Raw genomic sequence first — 19,196 nt, 5'->3', positions numbered from 1 at the left:
ATATCCATTCAAATTGAAAATAGTACATATATGTATAATTCATATCGGGATCACTACTTTACAAGCATTGAATTCCTGGGAAAAAAATTAGAAAGAAGAAAAATCAAAATAGGGCTGCAAAAAATCCACTCTGCAGAAGTGTGAATTTCCAAAAAAGTGTTACAGTCTGGCGATCACATAGTGTGAGTCGGCAGAACGAATAAAGCGGCAGCGTTCGGGGTTTAATTAATTTCCAGCAGCGCGCGCTTTCCAAGCATCCCCTTTAGAGACTGGGTGGGAAAAAATTGAAGAATAAAAAAGAACACGCCGTCCACTTTAAAAAAGGCCGAAAATTTAGCGAAAGGGGGTGAGAGCGGCGGTGGTGGCTGTGTGCTTCTTGCACCGCACGCTAGGGGCGGTGGCTGTCTCATTGACTGGGAGGGCGGCGAGAGCGGCTCAGTCCTCGGCGCCCAGTGCTGCGGGTTGCTTGCTTGCTCGCCTCTGCCGCGCTTCGTGTGCTCTTTGCTGCTCCTCTCTCTTTCTCTCTCTGGACCATTTGACTTTCTGTTAGTTCTCTACCACAAACACTGCAAACAACTCGGACGTAGAATGCGGAGTCGACTGGCCGCTGCCTGAGGCGACCGACCACCTGCACCTGTTCGTCGTTAGAAGAGCAAACCAAGCATTGACAAACAACCCGTGTACCGGTGACTTACTTTGGTTTCGTTTGATGCGCGCGTAAACAATGCTGCGACAGTGATGACTGGTGCCAAGTGTGAAATTTCGTCGAAGATGCTGCTCGCAGGGACGCTGCTGCTGGCGCTCGCCGCCACCGCCTCGGCCATCAAAGAAGGTAGGCCCCTGCGCCGTTAGGCAATTTGTTGAACACTTCTGATAATCCGGCTGCATCGGATGCGCCGGGCACACGCAGAATCGCTAATTCAATTAGCGATCCGTTAGGCAAATACGATTTAAGGGACCTGAGTGCTTCTCGAGGGTGAGAAAACTAGGTTAGCTGGTCGTAAATCTCGTGTCTGAGATGTTTGGGTTGGAAATCGGAGACGCGCTTGCCCTCGGCGAGACTTCGCGGAAACACGGCAGTTTGGAGAAGGAAAACAAATATTACACAGCCGTTGCTGAAACGGATTCCATCTCTGAAGAAATAATAATTTAACTTTGTCAACTTGCGACATGAAATATGATATACGCGGTAATAAAACCGTAGCTCGTGATATTTCTTGATGGGCTACATTATAAAAGCAAGAGAGTGCCATAAAAGTTATCCAGTTGAAACACTCTGGGATCTATTCGGATAATAAAAGAATGCAACTTTGTTATGGCGGTGGTGTGTGATTTGCAACACAGGCAGTGCTTGAGGTATCAGCACTTTGAACACAATATAATCGAGGCGGCAGGCAATGCTCAATTATCTGCTGGCTGGCGCGTGTTGCTTGTTTTGTCTGCGTTGGCGGCTGAAAAGTTCCCATTCCGCGCCGGCACCGTGCGATGGCGATTAATATTTCCCCAAATTAGTGTCCATTACTGGAGCTGAATGGCGCAGCGAGCGTTCCACCATTAATCTAAATTATCTAGATAAAATTATCAGCAACGAACATGCAGCGCGCGGCGTTATTTTCTGCGCGCCGAACACGGTGTGTCATTTGGTGTGTGTCGGAATTACACAATTACACCGCCCATTTCAATGAATATTTTACGACCGCCGTAAAATTTCATTGTGCCCTGTAGACGCTCATTCATTTTCATAAAGTAGGCGCTCCAGTTTGCAGTTTTAGCTTTCAACCCGAATTTCTCTTTTATCCGTCCCGTGCGGCCGGTCCCGCTTTTGATTCACATGCACCAGTGTGCTTTTATCACCGGTTTGATTTGCCGACGCCACTCTTCCAACCAACCGCACTCGCCGGAGTGAAGAATGAATGCAATTTAACTCTCGTTGGAGATGGAGCAGAGAAAGAAGTAGTCGACTCTGCATTTAAGTTAATGTTCGGCGAGACGTTCTCTCTTTGAGACACTGATTTCCTTCTTGTTTCTCTCACCAGGCCAAACATCAAACGGTGGGGCTCGTCGGCGCCGCCCATGCTCGAAATACGTATTATTAAAATTCTTCCTTCCGCGGAGCCTGGTAGAGATATTAATTAATCCGTGCCACCGTGTTGCGCGGCTCGCGTGCCTCTACATAGACGCTCCAGCGAGCAACAGTTTCTCGAGTGCTTTTTATCCATCATTTCTGCGAAAAGAGAATGCTATTGATTTTCAATATATTTCATACCGGCGTACTACTCAAAGCAGAATATCTGCTTCTTTTTATTTTGTTTCAGTTGCAAAAACCGGTTGATGACTGAACAGCCTCGAGAAAAACGATATATTAATTTTCCTGGCTTTGCGGACCGTTTATTGCGTAGCGTTGAAAGCAAAAGTTTCATTTTTCTGACGTGCTCTGATAAAAGGTTTACACGAAATTCCTTGGGGAATTTTTCATGCTTCAGAGTTCAATCAGCTCATTTGCACGCATTGAAGCAAAATAATCTTTCCATCACCACCAGAAACAAAAGGAACATTGAGCTGAAAGGAGAATTTAAAGGCATCTCATGGACTGTTTTCTAAATACTAGACTTTTCGAAGGAATTATGAGCTCAAACATTTTCCGATGTGTTCCATTTAAGTGACATTAAAATTTGCTAGAAATCAAACTTAATCAGCCGCTTTTAGGGTGTTTCGTGCAAATCTTTACGCCAAACAAAAGAAGTATTCATTTAAAAAAATTAATATATATATATATATAATAACAACTTATTATGAAGGATTTAATTTTGAAATTTGGTAAGTTTTGTGGTTAGATAAAGCAGTAAAAATTTGAAATGTCCGATAATCTGGTAGTTTAAGGTGAAGAAATTATGATTCTAACCATTTTCACCAAAAGGTGATCAAAACTAATGGAATAATTTTGATCCAAACTTTTGTTGGCCCGACAAATAAGGGTCGTGCCGATAAAAACATCTGCCAGAGAGCAAAAGTTAAGTTTCTTTTTCTCTTGCCATTCTTTCTCTTACGAGCGGATGCACCCGACGCGCGGCATTAGCGTTCGCACTTGATCAAAATCCGGAATCGGGTGGGCGTGCCTGGTGCGCACATACTTTTATCACTTAGGCTCGGCAGAAAACATTATCCATCCGGCCGATAAGAGCGAATTGCGCCACTATCCGTCTTGGAACGCATCTGTCAAAAACTCTGCCGCTTTCTCCCTCCACCGCACCGCCATCAATAAGACTCTCGATTTCGATCGTGCTCTCGCTGCTCGCTCACTGTGCCTCCTATATAAATTATACGCCGCCTTTTATCTATTAAATCTGGAAAGCGGTGCGGCGGGTGTGTGAAGTTTGAGGCTTCCGCAACACATGTGCGTGCCTGGCTGGCATTAGCGCCGCCTTTGTGAGCCCCGGAGTGCCGAATCCAAGAGCAACCCGCTCAAACGGCTAATTTGCAGCAGCGGCTGCGAGTGGCACTCGCTGAATGACGGCTAATTTGACGCGAATAACCTGCAATTTGCCGCGACGATCGCCGTTAAATATGCAACAAGGCGGCCAGACGAGACGCAAGGCTTTGGCGGCGTGGGTGAGCGATCGCGTCTTGGCACGTGATTTCATCTCAATTATGTGAATCACATAGGAGGCTAATTTGATTTGGAACCGCATGCTAAATTATTGATTGTGTGCGTTTGGCAAATGTTTTCCCGCTAAGTTCGGTTTGATACGCGCTGCTGCTTCTCGGCGGGTACGTGCGCGAAACGCGTCACTGTTTATATTCAAAACTTTGTTCTTCAGTGCGTGTAATTTAATTTAATTGAGGCGTGTGTTTGCTGGGAAGACTTTCGAGTGATCTGCTGGATTGCCGCGCATGGTAACAAAAGCACACAATGACTGTGTGTTTGATCAGCTCGTGAAAATTAATCATTCTGTGCGCCGCTCGCGTATTGTGCTTTTTATCTCGTGCGGAATGAATGATGACGAGAGGAATAAAGCAGTTCATTATTACACGATTGTGTCCAACGTACAGAGCGGAATTTTACGTTGTACACGTGAAAAAATAATCATGGTGACAGCTACAAAAAATCTCAACTCTGAAAATTACGAAACTCTATATATACGCTGTGACGCTGCAGAATTAGAATAAGTCATTATAAAACAATTACAGGCAGATTTCCTTAAAAATGTTAAAAGGAAAATCAGCTGTTGGATTTAAAAGTGGATTTTTACGGCATTTCCCAAATGCAAAAAATGTGGAATATCGCGCCTGGGAGTAGGCGTTGTACATTCGATATTCAAATTTAGTTCCCTCATTTTTTGATAATATGTATTATTTTCATGATATACATTAGATAAGCCAATTTCTCTTCAGGAAACATTCATTTCATGGCAATTTGCCAGTGAATCCTCTTGATTGGAAGAGGATTCATGCGAAATTTTTGTTTTCCTGCTAGAAATATTTTGTGATATGAAGAGCAGAATTTCCCTCTTTGAAATAACTCAAAAGAAAGTATGGAATTTGGCCTGGTGATTATTTGCAAGAGGGTGTTTTTTCCCCGGGTAAAGTTGACGAGGAATGAGTATCTTCGTCGACCGTTGATTCCGAATTCTCTGCAGCTGACCCTATGGCATTAATTTCGTGTTTCGGGCCCGGAAAAGCTTGTTGTACAGTATGAAAGCGTGAGGTAATTTTGCATCCGAAATAAATTCACAACCCATTCTTTTGAACGCGAGTGACACTGAAATGTAAGGCCTGAAAGTCACTTTTCTGAAGTGTCATTCTTGGTTTCGCATGCAACTACATGTTATTCTTCCATGTATGCTCGACGAGGCAGAAATAAACCAAACAGCTGTAACTCCCTTTTAGTCAGAGACAAAAACATCAGTGGTGTTAAACTCGAGCGATAAACTGACTCGGAACAATGCGGCTTCTTGGATGAATTCAGCAAAACAGCGTGAAAAGTGGAAGCTCATAATTTTTACTTGCAAGATATTTCACGAGTGACAAATCCAGAAACATTTAGCAAGGGAAAGAGGGCGATTTGCATAGCACTCTAGCAAAATAATTGCTTTTCTCGCCAGCGGGCTTCTTTGTGTGTTGACCTGGGCGTACACTAATGAATTAAAAATGAGCCTTCCTTCCCCTTAGCTTTCCCTCTCGCGCGTCACAAATTAATTCGCTCGAGTGTATCAAAAGTAATTAATATTCATTTATAAATGCTCGGCACATGCATATATAAATACGCACCAACTAACGCATTTCTAAGCGAGCGCAAAACATAAATTTCAGGCGTGTCATAAAAACTGCCGCCATGTATTAATGAGAGAGCGAGCGAGCGAGCGAGCGCCACCGCCGCCGCTTAAAAATTAACGCTGGCAACAGCAGTTACGAATTATCCTCAAACGCCGGCCTTGCTTTTGCCGCTACCTCTTTCCTGCTTTCTCTCTCTCTCTCTCTCTCTCTCTCGCAGCGCACAGTAGCAACCGGCGTTATTATTTATCCTCGCGCGCATACACGTTTTGCACTCTTTGTGCTCCCTCTTTGTTCGCTCTCGCAGAGTGGAGAGAGTGTGTGTGTGACAATCAGTGCGTTACTCATTTGCTTCTTGCTTCGCCAAAGCAAAATGATAAACAGCACTGAAAATGGAGAAGCTTTTTTGTTTCAGTGAAAAGCTGTGGGAAATGATACTAAATATGCGGAACCAGAAAAAATGTGGGTATTTCCAAAACTCCAACAAATAAAATGATTGAGGCCCTGCTTCGTTAAAATTTTTTCGTCAGTCTAAAAGTAACCCAGGAAATGAATTTTTAAATAAAAAATGATGAAATATTTTTTAAATTGTGGGCAGGCTAGAGTAAAAACCCGAAAAGAAAAATTATCACACACTGAATAGCTGCTGTTTCGGCTCCTCAGGCCTCATCATCAGTGTTTTACCTGCAACACACAATCAACACTGCCGCATACCACACGGAATTTAGCCTCAACGGCAATTCAAAACTGCTATGTCTACTTGAGTGGCTAATTTTTCCCGCTTCAATAATGCGTGATTTCAAACCCATTAGAAAAGCAGAGTGAAATTCTGGCCTCTGGTGAATGAAAAATGATTTTGTCGGACGTGTGCGTGCGTCAATTATATGCCTTGTCTCGCGTGTTAGCATTTTTGGTTTGCTCACTCACACACACGTGCTTGCTTTCAGCGATTTTCCATTATGAGTAAGACGTGTATTTTCCACCAAGGCCGACGCACCTGTCCCCGTTTGACAAGTTGCCCGAGGAGATTGATGCGATGAATAATTCGTTGTTGCTTTGATTGGCAAACAAATCTGCTAGTTGAAAGAACGGCCTCGCGTTTCCCCGAAAAGGCTTTGATTTATTCCAATCAATTATGCTTGGAAGCCGTACATTACATGAGGGGGAAGAAAAAGAGCGGACGGCTCTATTAGCAGCTCTCGACCTTTTTTCAACAAACGGGCGAACTTTTTGATTGCAGGCTTAAATCACAACACGAGTGAAAAACGAGCCTTTTGCGCTGCAAATTACAAAAGCTTAGTGGGTTTCATCGAATTTGTTTTTTAATTGGAATCAGAATAAAGGCTTAATCGAATATGAATTTTCTTTTATTTCAAACATTTGGATTTTGTTAATCAACGTGTCTACCGGATTTTGGAAAAAAATATTGGTCTTTGGAAACAACGAAAATATTTAAAAAAAAAACTCTTGTTTTGATTTTCATAAATTTTATATCTGTAATAGGTTGACCGGGTCTTGCAATAATTTTGCATACATTGTGACGATTCGCTTCATACTTCAATGAACCATTTTATTTCCAGCGTCACATCAATAGTCCATTGTTTAGACGAGAGACTAGGCTTTGTTCTCCCCACGTCGTTTACGTGAAATGCACGGCTTTATAGAAAACGCGTTTGACGTGATGAATTGCGCAGAGTCGCAGGTCAAATTTCATTAGCGACAGCCAGCTTAAACGCCATCCCCGCGGGCAATTCACTCTACCTGGCGCATTGTTTGTGCTGTTCTACGAATCAAAGTTGACCAATCATCAAAAAGGCTGGAGGGACGGTCGAACGGCTGCCCGAGGGTGTTGAGCCAGCTAGAAACACGGCGAATGAATTTAGCAAATTAAAAGGGGCAACAAAGGATTAGAGCAGGTGGAAGGCTACGTCGGTCGATGGACGAGTGCGGTTCTATTCGTCGTCATGACTGTCTAATGGAGTTTACCAAATGAGTCCGAAATTAGTCCGGCACTCACGCGAGAGACCAGCGTGTTAATGCTCGCTGCTGTTTGGCTGATGGGGATTAACGAACGCGAGTTGAGAACATTATTTTGTGAGAAGAGAATACTCGTAGGATTTATCTAACAATTACAACGAAAATTATTTTATCAAGCCCATTTCAAACTTATATATTTAGTCCTGAAAATATTTTGAGCTTAAATATCGAGTTCAACTCACGAGTATCAGGGGTAAATAATACCCCTCTCAATTATTTTTTAGGTAAAACACGCCTTATATGCGTTATTGAGTATGAAGCTCTGAGTCTTCCTGAGTATTGAGATATTTTTAGAATTCTATGGTCATTGGTAGCTGTGCCAATTGTTCGACTCTTCGAACAAAAATGGAACAAGACGGACGTAACCCTACTCGCAGAAGCACCTCCTGCGTCTCATCTTCGACGAGCAATCAAATTAACTACATTCTATATTTATGTTCCCCGCAAATGACTCAAATTAAAGAAATAAAGAATACATAAAAAAGTGTAAATCACAACAACACGTCTTTTTGCTTTTGATTTAGAATATTTTATTTCTGATTGTCTATTTGCAACTTTAAAAATACAAGTTTCCTGCAAATAAATAATTATTACAAATATCAATTATTGGAGCTTGAGGAAATAGTTTTTATAATATTTAAACTCTTGATGTAAATAGGTATGAAAGAGTGGAAAATTTATAGAAAAACTGCAAATACCAATCTATTGCAATGATGTACATCAAGACTTTTAACGAAAATACAAATTTTTGCAAACCCCAACATGTGTGACTGAAAATTGTAAATATTTGAGATACGCGCTGATTTTTTCCCTCAAATTTCACAACACTGTCCAGATTATTCGATTATATTTGCACGGAGAACATTAAAATGTAAGAATGAAGATGCAATATTTATTCATTTTAACAGTTTTTCCAGTTCCTGAATGAGTGTTCTAAAGCTAAGAATTAAATTATTATGTAGCAGAAACTTTCAGTGTCATAAATAAAAGTTTTATCCTGTTAATTTTTCACTGTTTCCCGTTCTGTTTTTCTGAGCTGTTATACAGAATGACGAAAAGAAAGCTTTTTTTAAGTACGCCGCTTTCTTCACGCGACTTTATATAGTCTTTCCAACCACTCTCGGTCATTAACTAAGGTGTGCTAGACCCTAATGTGACTTGGACACACAACATGTCAAACGAAACGTAGAAGCTGATAAGTTTTTTCTTCAAAGCCAAACGTCCCTTCGCAATCGTAAGATATGAATCGCTGTTCGTGCACAAGCGTGAAATATCATTTTTCGTGTGGGGTGCGGCCGTAAATTTGGCCGACAACCCATTTTATCGGCGATAAAAAGTGGTCAATTGCGACCAAGGCTCTGGTGGCAAAATTCGGCCGTTCGGGTTTAACACCAGGGGCTGCCCGCTCTGCTCCGCTCCGTCGCTGAGCGCATACATCACGTTGGGCGGGTGTGTGTGCGACGGGTGTCCTTTTTGTTCGACAGGCCCGCTCACTCACAATGGGATTAAACACATCAAATAATAAGCACGCACGCACTTTGATGTGTAAGGATTTCACGCATCAAATATTAGCCGCTGCCGTGATACGGGCGCAACGCAAATATAAATCGAACCGCAACCGCGACACGGGTCCCGAAATTCCTGCCAGCCTCTCGCGAGCGCGCGCCACGCATAAAGCATTTTTATGCCTGCGAGTATAAAAAAGCCATATAACAACACGTACCCGGGTTTTATTTGGGAAATTTCTCCGCTTAAAAGGGGATAAAATTCGCCGCGATGCATATCTATTAGAAACGGGGGACGAGAGAAGCGGGTCAGAAAATTTTCTCCTTTTTGGCACACGAGCAGAATAATGTTGGTGTATTTTGTGCCACTCTGGCTCCGGCTTTTATGGTCGCGGGCAGAGGGAAATATTGGAGCCGGCGGCGGGCGGCGGGCTCGGGGCCCGTCCGCACCTCTCTTTTTCGTCGCTTGCCGAGAAGCTCGAGGCGCAGTAAAAGGGAAGCCACAATCCTTTTTCTTGATAGCCAGCAAGAAAGTTTAAACTTCCCCGCAGCCTCAGCAGCCTTTAGAATATCGTCGGTCGGCGGCGGCGGCAGCGACGGCAGGCGCGTTTGCTATCACAACTTTCGGCACGGAACAACTAACTACACGGGCGGCTCTCTTTGAGTCCATAGTCTTCTCTGCTCTTTTCATCCCGGCCCGTCCGCCCGCCCGCGCCTTTTCTGCCCGTGCAAAACTTAATCACGCAATCTTTCTCTCTCTCTCTTTGAAAAGGGAATTGCTTCCGATGTGCGCGCACTCACGTCCGCAGCTAACAAAGTGCCTTGGCGTAATGAATCACCTGCTCGGCCGCCGATGTTGCTGCGACATTTCATTATTAACCCCTTATAACCACGCCGCACTGCACGACGCGTCGGAGACACGTTTTTCCGCCTGCGTGCGAGCGAGTTTTTTCAATTACCAGGTAAGTCGATTGGTCGGAGCGCGATTTGAATGTAGATGCTACTGCCTCCTCCCTCTTTTGTGTCAATCCACGTGGGTTGAGAATATTGGGTACTCAGCATTTGACTATTCAATCCTTTCCCAATATGCTGATTTTTCTTGAATTTGGAACAGTTCCGATTAAGGGAAAAATGATGAAAATGATAACTGGCTTCAGATAGTATTGGTAATTTATCAAAATGGTATGAAACATAGCAATAATATTCGAATGAGTGTCGTTCAAAATATGTAAGAAACAAAACATTATTGTTAATTTTCCAACAATGTTCTTGAAGTCAAATATATTTGAGCTTTGATGAATAATTTACATTTAAAATTAAAAATTAATTAAAAACTGTTAAAGTCTGTTTTCATTTAACCTCATCAAGGCAAGCGTTGACTGAAAATTTTATATACCAGCTGCAAATAATCTAAATAGGATCTAATTTTTATAAACTCCAATTTTTCCGTATTTTACAAATTTATTTAAATTTGTTTATGGAACATGTTGGTCCAATTTCAAGACCAATCAAACTCTTGGTATCATTTTTCTGAGTGATTTTGTGAAATCCATGAAATTAAGGTTCCTGATAATAATCTTGCCCCTTCAATACAAAAAAAAATCCATTGATTTTTACCTGAATACAATACAAATCCCTTCTTTATTGGATCGCAAGTAAAGTATATGTTTTCGTTAAAATCACGCATAATATTCCTGTAACAATCTTTACTATGTGAGAATAAGCTCTTGTTATTATTTAACTCACAAACTATTTTATTATTTCACTATCATGCTAAACAAAATTATCTCCAAATCCACTTCAAAGCGAATAATCAGCCATTCAGCACAACGGCTGTTTGAAAACTGTTATCCAATTCCAGCATTTGACGGGGCCGACAGTCCTTATCAGCACAGGCTGCGGAATAATGGCGTGTGGTGCATTTGAATATGTGCAGAGAAGAGAAACTTCACGCACCCCCAGGCGTGTTTTCGACAAAAAGAAAAGCGCACGCTTTTTACTCTCGCAACCCTCGCCCTCGGAAATATTGTGTACGTATGTGAGTGTTTTATCAGAAAAATGTCAGCGTCGGATGATTAAGGACTCCCCTCCCTGGCATACGCACTTTCCGCGGGGGTTCGTTTTCATAGCTTGCTTGACTGCTGGTTTATAATGTGCGTTCCACACGCATAATTGCACGCAATCGTGTAATCAGTGCCGAGAAATCACTCCACGCGTGCTGGGTGGCATTTTTGGTATTCGAAACAAAATGTGAGCGATAAATAAGAATACGGCTTAAGTGTATTTTATTACGAAACTGGATTTAATAGCATAATAAAATTTTAACGTATAAATGTAACGAAAATATTTGTTGTATTCTATAACAAAAAATTAATAAAAATATTTACTTTTACATACAAATTATTTAAGTGGATGAAACGGCGCGTCTCTGACCTTTTTCAAAGTCTGTTTTCCCTTGTTACACTGATGCATAGCTCAGCTGACGGTGCCAATGACTGATGTAGCCTTTTGTTAGTCCCTTTAATGGAGGAATTAAACTATAATCCTTTTAAACCTCTCATTTCTTGGAAAGCTTGAAACTTGAATATCACGGCTCTTGGCGTGCAACGATCTCAAACTTGCCATGACGGGGAGTTTCCTCTTTCGCAATTACCCTCGTTTCTGCTCGCCTTCGTCCTGCATTATGGCAATATCAAGTATTGAGGGCTAATGGTAAGCTACACGTTAACGTACTTAGCGCGCTTGCTGCAGCAAAATGCATCACAGCGCGCCATTCATCTTTTTATTGCAGCAACACGCGCAGCATGTGAGCAAAATAGTTAATTTATCGCGTATTATTATTACATCCAACGCCGGCGTTTTAATTTACTTCCATCAGCAGCTCGGCTGGATGTGAAGCTCGCCAAGAGTCGAGGGCAGCGACTCAATTAAAACAAAAATTGCTTCGCCTGGTGAGGAAACGGAGAAAAGTCTCGATGGGAATCTGATTGCCACTCGACTGCCCTCTGTCATTAGGCGTCTGCTATAAAATAAAAGCAGTAGGTTTTTGCTTCGATCACATATACACCCAACGTATGTACGAAGCGCTGAAGAGCCGGCCATTTGTTCTCGAGTTTTTGTGCCTGCCACGGGCGTTTTATTCCGGTCAAGCCCCGTGAGTTTTCTCGGCAGAAGCTAGCTAGTCGGACGGACAACTAACTCTGCTGGAAGAAAGAAGCGAGAAAGATTCCCCCACGGCTCTGCCGAGAATACGGAGCAGCAAGAAAAGTGTATAGATTAGTCAACTCAATCAAAGCTGAATGACTGTAATCTCGGTTCCGCGTGGGCTGCTCCTCAAACTCCGCCTTTTGTCTCTGCCTGCTTCCTTTTTTTCATCCGCCTTTTGTGTGTGTGTGAAATAGTGGCGCACAGGGAGATAGGTCATTGTAATTACACGTACAATTATTTCGGCTTAGGAGAGCGAAGGAAGAGGATCTTTTATTGCGAGATAAACTTTGGAGAATGGGATTTGCAGTCTGGGTAATTAACTACAATTAATTAACCGGAACTACTTAAACATGTCCCGTCGCTCCCTAATGACCCTCGTTGCTCACTCTCACCTGCAAACTTTTCGCCACCGCTAATTGAAAACGGTTGCTGTTCCTATTTTCCAGCAGACGCAATCTGATTTTGCTCAGCTGCTGCGATTATTTTCGTCTATTTGCACTAAACAAAGCAAGTGACTAAGCTTGCCAAGAGCAAGTTGGCGAGACTGCTGCTGCTTTCTCTGCTTCCTTTGTTGACCAACAAAAAGTTGAACACGAAAGTTGTGCCGTCGCGCAACTTTCCAAACGCAAGGCGCCGTCCCGTTGAAAAACTTTTCGGCCAATCCACGGCCCGAGCGCGCGTTTTATTACACGTGTCGTGACATTTAAATGAATGTTGCATTTAAAATCTTTCCCCGAGAGGCTCTCGGCCTACGCACACTCTGCTCTTCCCTTGTTTCCTCAAGATTAACTAAATAAGTTTTCCACCTCGATCGCTTGGAGCGTGGGCATTGTAAAGTCTCGCCAAATCGATGCCTCTGTCTCGAGTAATAGTTCTCTAACTCGCTAATCCACCGGGGAATTTTGACTCCTGAGTATCATAAAGATTCCATAGCGTAGTTAAACTTCCCCAACTCAATCAGAACGCGACCAAGCGAGCTCTTACTTGCGTGGGATCTGAATTATTACTTTTCAAGCCTTATATTTGGCACCATATCCTTTGACGTTTGACTTTGGTAAATTTTGGCGATTTGTCAAGCCATAAAAACCACTTGTTAAGAAAGGTCTATTGAATTTTTACCATTGGTGATCACACTAGGACAAATTAAGCCAATTATTGTTGTTTATCTTATATGTTAAATTCGAAAAATTCCCAAAATACGCAAAAGGAATCCTGTGTTGTTATTTTGTGAAAAACTGTACTGCTTAAAATATTGCGACTTCGGTGACGTCTTACTTTTCAGAATCAATCATTTGGACTTGGACATCTTTCTCTTTAAAATTAATATCAAGAGGAGCATATCAAAAATAGTTTCATTTGTTATATTCATTCTTGAACGTTGCCTAAATAAACACTTACAATAAATGGTTTTATGGCAAATCATTCGGTCATATCAGAGCATGAAACCGTGTTCTTTATCTCAATGGCTTATGTAGCAGTTTTTACTTTGTTTTAAAAATTGGAAAATAAAACTAGATTGCGGTGGTGTTGATGTTCACGTGCACGCAAATCTCGGCGTCTTACAGACCGCCTCAAGCTGAAAACCGCCTACCTAGATCCCACACCTGCAAAAATCTCGAGCAGAGCTCAATTTCAGAGGCTGCTCTTCCTCCAGCAGACTGCCTCGCGATAAGAAAGACTTCCGTGTGTTTTGCGAGGCACAAAAGTCGGCTCCCCAGCTGTATTCAACGGCAAACAGACGCGGAGAAAGAGAGCGAGAGCGCGGAGTTCAACGCCAGCAGAGAGCGAGAACAGTCAGAAGGCAATTAGGCCGGGGGTGTCAAGTCGACACCCTTGACAGGGTGCTCTTTCGCTCTGCCAAAACAGCTGCCGCTCGAGAGGCCATTATAAATCGCCGACCGGCTCTTTTCGCCTGCAAATAATAATCATCGTGGACAGGGAATTCGCTCGCAGGGAAAAACGAACCCTCTCTTTTCTGTCCACTCACAGACAGGGTCCCAATATGGAGGCGGCGCCCGCGCGCGCTCAAAGAACTCACTGTCCGTCGCACAGAGATACACACGGGCCGGTGCTTTCAAAGTGTGCGCGCGTTTTGAGGGTACTTGAAGATTGCACCCGCTTTTCAAGTCCGCTCGAGGCACGCAGCAAGCCCAATCGGGCTCTTGAATAATCGCGTTTGCCCCTCTGCACATCAAAGGTCGTAGATACCGGCTGATTCCTCTTGCTCGCTCCTGATGGACCCACTCCAGCTGTCAAAGAATAAATTCGCTTGAATGTAGATTTATTTCAGCAAATTCTCGAGAATACTCTTCTCAGATTCACTCCCAACAGTCAGTTGTTAATTTATTTGCTGATTCCGTGCTCTATTTGCGTCAAAAATGACTGCCTTCTGTTGTGGAAATGTTTTGGTTTAATCACCACCACGTTCACTCAATCTTGTCCGATGGCCAGAGCATTTTGTTGTTGTGTTTCGTCAGTCACGCAACGCTTCTCGGAGTGAATTATTGCTTTATTTAATCAGTGAATGAGGAATTTCGAGCAGGAAATGTACCGCAGGCGTCCGTGAGTTTTATTTATGCGGTGCAGCTGTAGATAAAATATTCAAATAATTAGTAGTTTCGGCTCCGACTATCACAGAAGCAGAAAAAAAGAACTGAACATAAATAGAATTTTATCGCGTAAAATACGAGCACAAAAAACAAAGTAGCACTTGAAATTACATTCTCTCTCTGATTTAATAAAACAATTTTTCTTTATGACTAACGATCGCGGGTAGCCTGAAAGAACGGAGGGCCCGAGGGAGTAATCGGCGGATCTTTGCCAACGTCAGAAATCCCCTCTGCAGACACGTGTGAAATATGAAAGAGCAATTCAAATTCAATATCCGCTCTAATTTCAACATCGTCGGTCGAAATTGCGATGGCGGCAGAAAGGAAAATGCGAAAATCTCTCTCACTCTCCTCTCTCCCCGTGCCGAGGCTGGTAGGGCAAAGACGAAGTTGCCTGAATCTATACCCCCCGCCTGTCACATCGCTTGGTTTTGCCGGGTTGACGTCAACGTCTGTCTTCGCGCAGCGCGATATTATAGTTTTCTGCTCTTCCTGCTCCATCTCTCAAACACATTTCAAGACATTACACAAACTGCCTGCTGCTTCCCAGGTTGGGGGTGTGGGGGGTGGCACGTTTTGTGAAAAGAGCATTTTGGTTTCACCTCGCTTTGATCACATCAAAAAGCTGCTGCTGGGGCACGCACAGTGGAGACGTTCGCCTCATTGTCATAGACGTCGACCCCCTTCACGTGATGGAGGGGCGAACGGCATTTTTGACAAAAGCTGTCATGCACTCTGACGGTATCACTCTCGCACGCTAGATGAGCTCAACTGCGAGATTTGCGTTCAAGTGCCAAAAAAGAATTAATTAACACGAGAGGGTGCACGCAGGGGTGAACTGTGTGGCTAAACGTCGTTGAATTGGAACAAATTCGCGCAGAGTGCGATGGTTTGTTAATGTGAAAAGGGTGGGTTAGATTTAAAGCCGCGCTCTAATCGATTTGCAGATTCAGCCAACTCCCAGAGTGGTTCACGCTCTTCGTGTTATGACTATGATCATCTCTGTTCGCTCTCGACTCATGGATGCTGCGATTTAATATTTGTTGCAGTGTAAAATTAATTTAGCAGCAATGTTCGAACGCTGTTAACACCTTTTACTATCGGTGTGTGGGATTACGTTTAGCAAACTGTTGACCAAATCGCTCATGAATTTCCAGAATTTAGGCACAAAGTTTCCCCCTACCAAATTCAAAGGAAAAAGTAAAAAGTTTGAACCACAATGGTTAACATTTTGCAAGGCTTTACACAACACTTTCGGGCAACAATATTTTGACGTTACTTCATCCCAACTCTTCAATTTGCAACAAATCGTTCATTAATACAAAAAAAAAAACAGCTTTATTTTTCTATTTAAATTTATTTTAGAAAATAAACGAATAACTGCATCTCTCGATCTCTTTTATGGCTGATTTAAATTCTTCTTGTTGAGGATTGCGCAGAAATTATTCGCTATTTTTAAATAATCACACGTTTTTGGAAAACTCGCTCGTTACAGACCACAAAATTTAGCTGGCATAATTCTGTAGTTTATACGATTTAAAACATTTTACCCTGTTACCCCGATGGCACTTTTTTAATTTAGTGTCATCATTTCTCTCAGAAACGCAAAATGGGTGTCAGCTCTAAATACTATTCTGGTGTTCTCGAATTAGTTTGGTTTGATGTTAAACATTGCTTATTAACGTCTTTTAAATTTACTCTTCCATTCCATTTTATTAGAATTTTTCCCGCAGCGGAGTAAAGGTTTCTCGCTGTTGACATGGAATCTTTATAATTCAGTTAATTGCTTTCCATTTGAGCTGCACACAAAGACATCTAGCCTCTCAATGGAAGCTCAATCGAGCAATTAATTAATATTTGCTCAAGGCAGATAGAAGCCTCATAATCACTCAAATCCCAAAATAAAAGCTGAAAGAGAAATATAAAACAATAGCTTGCTCGAGAAAAATCAATAGTCGCTCCTTCCCACGAGGCAAAACTTGTGAAAATCTGTAGGTCGGCGCTCGCGAGGCGGCGGTGGTTTCTAATTTACAACCGACGTGCGGCGACGTACATGTTATATTCTCTCCACCTCACTGTAAATATAAAAAGATAAATTGCCGGGGGCAATATAGGAGCACACACACAAGACTTGCGAGGAAATAAAGAGGAGTTGATTGTTCCCCTGGGCATTTTATTGCAGATATGTATGTACGGCTCAACACCTTAGCCGTGCATTATAAACCCTGCTAGCTTGCACACTAAAGGGAAGAAAGTAAAGAGGCTCGTTTCCAGCCAGCCGCCTCTCTCTATTGAAATTTTATGCAGCAGCCATCAACTGGGCAAGCTCAATTTTTAATTACCCTTAATTTCCGATATTGGCCAAACGAGGTGGTGGTTTCACTCCGGCAGGGTGCTTTACGACCTTATTCCGGGGGGTTGAGAGCGCACATTACCGTCTTAATGCGCGCGCAAATGAACGCGCAGACATCGTTTTTAATGACTCGGCTCGTGCGGCGAAATTTCGCGTGCACCGAATTCTAGACCGAGAACATTTCCGGCCGAGTTGCGTTCAGAAATGCACTCGCTGCTAATTAAGGCAGCAAACCGCGCGACGAACAAAAAGGCATCCTGCAAACCGCACCACCCGCACGCCCACCCCCCGCCACCGCAACTAGCTCGATTCGCGCGCGTACCGAGATTTCCTCCTCGTCTCTCTCGTTCTGTGTGTGTACATCACGGATCGCGTTTCAATCAGTGAATAGAGGAACTGAATGCGGTATCTCTACTGGCAAATTATAGCCAGCGGTGAGTATATTGGAATAATTACTCGCGCAAGGCATCAGGAACAGTGCGCACCGTGGCTTGATTTCTCATGCTTGCCCGGCAGCTGTTTGCGTCACAGGCCGATGCATTGGAAAGATGGTAATATTGCCTGCTTCAGCTGCAATATTTATTATTGAATATTCATCAGCGGCAAGGCGATAAAAAGACTGTTCGCATTCGCCTCGTGAATAGCGCAGCCGTTAAAATGCGAAAGGCTGTTTCATCGAGTGCAGAAAGGACGAAATCAGCTATTTGCCGTTGATGAGCTTGATTTCAAAGGAAGAAGCTGCAGTATTGAGGTCAGGAATATGAATGATAATTTTTCATATATCAATAAGGGATGACTTGAATATTGACTCATGACTGCTGCACCATATGTATATCACCAGCCTTGAATGACATACTTTGAAAATCTGGTTTTACTTTTTTCTCTTATGATTTATAGCTTTGCCTCAAGGTACTGAAAATTATGCTCGTAAGGGTGTTTAGGTCGTTACCCTTTTTTGTGTACATCGTTTAAGTTCAAATCCACCAACAGATGTCACCACCATCCTTTCACAAGTGTTGGGCACTGATTCTAGTCTGGTTTTAGTTTAAAATAAATTGAATTTTAGGAAGAAATGTTTGCATTGTTTTCTGGAACAATGTTGCGATTTGTAGTCTTTTGTATTTCTCCCAATTCCAAACTGACTTTTAGGGAACACGGGGGTGACTTTTCTTTAAATATCACACAATAAAGGGAGAATATAAAAATAAAGCTCTAAAAATTGAACCTGATTTGAGTGTTTCCAAACTTGTTTGCTACGTGTCAGTGATCATTTTTTGGCTTAATTAACTGTATTTGCGTCAGGTTTGCAGCTCAGCCATTGCAGTGAAAATTAGGTTTATTTATTAATGTTTATCATGAGCAACCACAATCAATTCGTTAATATATTCAAACCTTCAATTGGACGGTGATGCCATCTATTGCTGATACTTTTGACTCGAATTAGGGAAATATACCAATGTCTTTGTCTATCTCCCCACTCATTCTCTCTATTGCCAAAACAAGAGGCGCACTTCCGATGTTTTTAGGCCTGATTGCAACATCAAAGCCGGCGTTCGAGCGCACAGAGCGCACATTACACTGGAAAACATTTTTTCTTTCATCTGTGGCCTCAGGCTAAGAGGCACAATATGCAAATTTTCTGATTCGCCTAACCGAACGCACGCAGCTTATATTTGCCTAAGCATCGATCGAATCGTATACGAAACACCCCAGCATCATATTTGCGAGTTCGGGCTGTTTTTTGTTCGCATAAAGCCCGCCCTTACGACTGAGTCTTCTATTGGCAAAAAAGCAGAGAATGAAAGCAAGCACACATCTGCTGAGGAACACACGGAAATTATCCTGCTTGTCTTGAGGAAAACCAAGTCTCTCCAGCACACACATGCACAGTCAATACACTTGTGCTAAAAGATATCCCAGAAGCGGCAGCTCAAGAGCAAAACGAGCAGAGCGTCTGCTATCTTTCACAATCAGACAGACGCTAAACAGACAACGGCACCTTGGGCTTTGTTTCCAAACTTGGATCTCGGCTGCTGCTGCTGAGCTGATGCTTGCATACGCGCGAATATTGCGCCTGGGCACATATGGGGTGGTGTGCGTCTGCTCGAGTGTTATTTAGCGCTGGAGAAGTTGCCAGCAGCTCCCTGCGCCGTATTAGCGCTATTATCGTCGGCGGCAGATCTCTCGCTAACACTGTTTTCAAACGGCGCGAAC

The 19,196-nt window shown here is 42.8% G+C and overlaps 1 protein-coding gene across 1 annotated transcript in view; it reads left to right on the top strand.

Moving 5' to 3' along the window:
* Positions 1 to 442: 442 nt before the first annotated feature.
* Positions 443 to 19,196, top strand: part of LOC135935522 (nephrin-like) — a 206,446-nt gene continuing 187,692 nt past the window's right edge. The window contains exon 1 of the mRNA XM_065477927.1: positions 443 to 832. Within this exon, the coding sequence (XP_065333999.1) occupies positions 739 to 832 (94 nt within the window). The 5' untranslated portion in view covers positions 443 to 738. The remainder of the gene's footprint in view (positions 833 to 19,196) is intronic.

Source organism: Cloeon dipterum, chromosome 1 (assembly GCF_949628265.1).
Source record: "Cloeon dipterum chromosome 1, ieCloDipt1.1, whole genome shotgun sequence".
NCBI classification, from domain to species: Eukaryota; Metazoa; Arthropoda; class Insecta; order Ephemeroptera; family Baetidae; genus Cloeon; species Cloeon dipterum.
The sequence above is the reverse complement of the archived record's forward strand: the minus strand, read 5'-3'. Positions and strand labels throughout refer to the sequence as shown.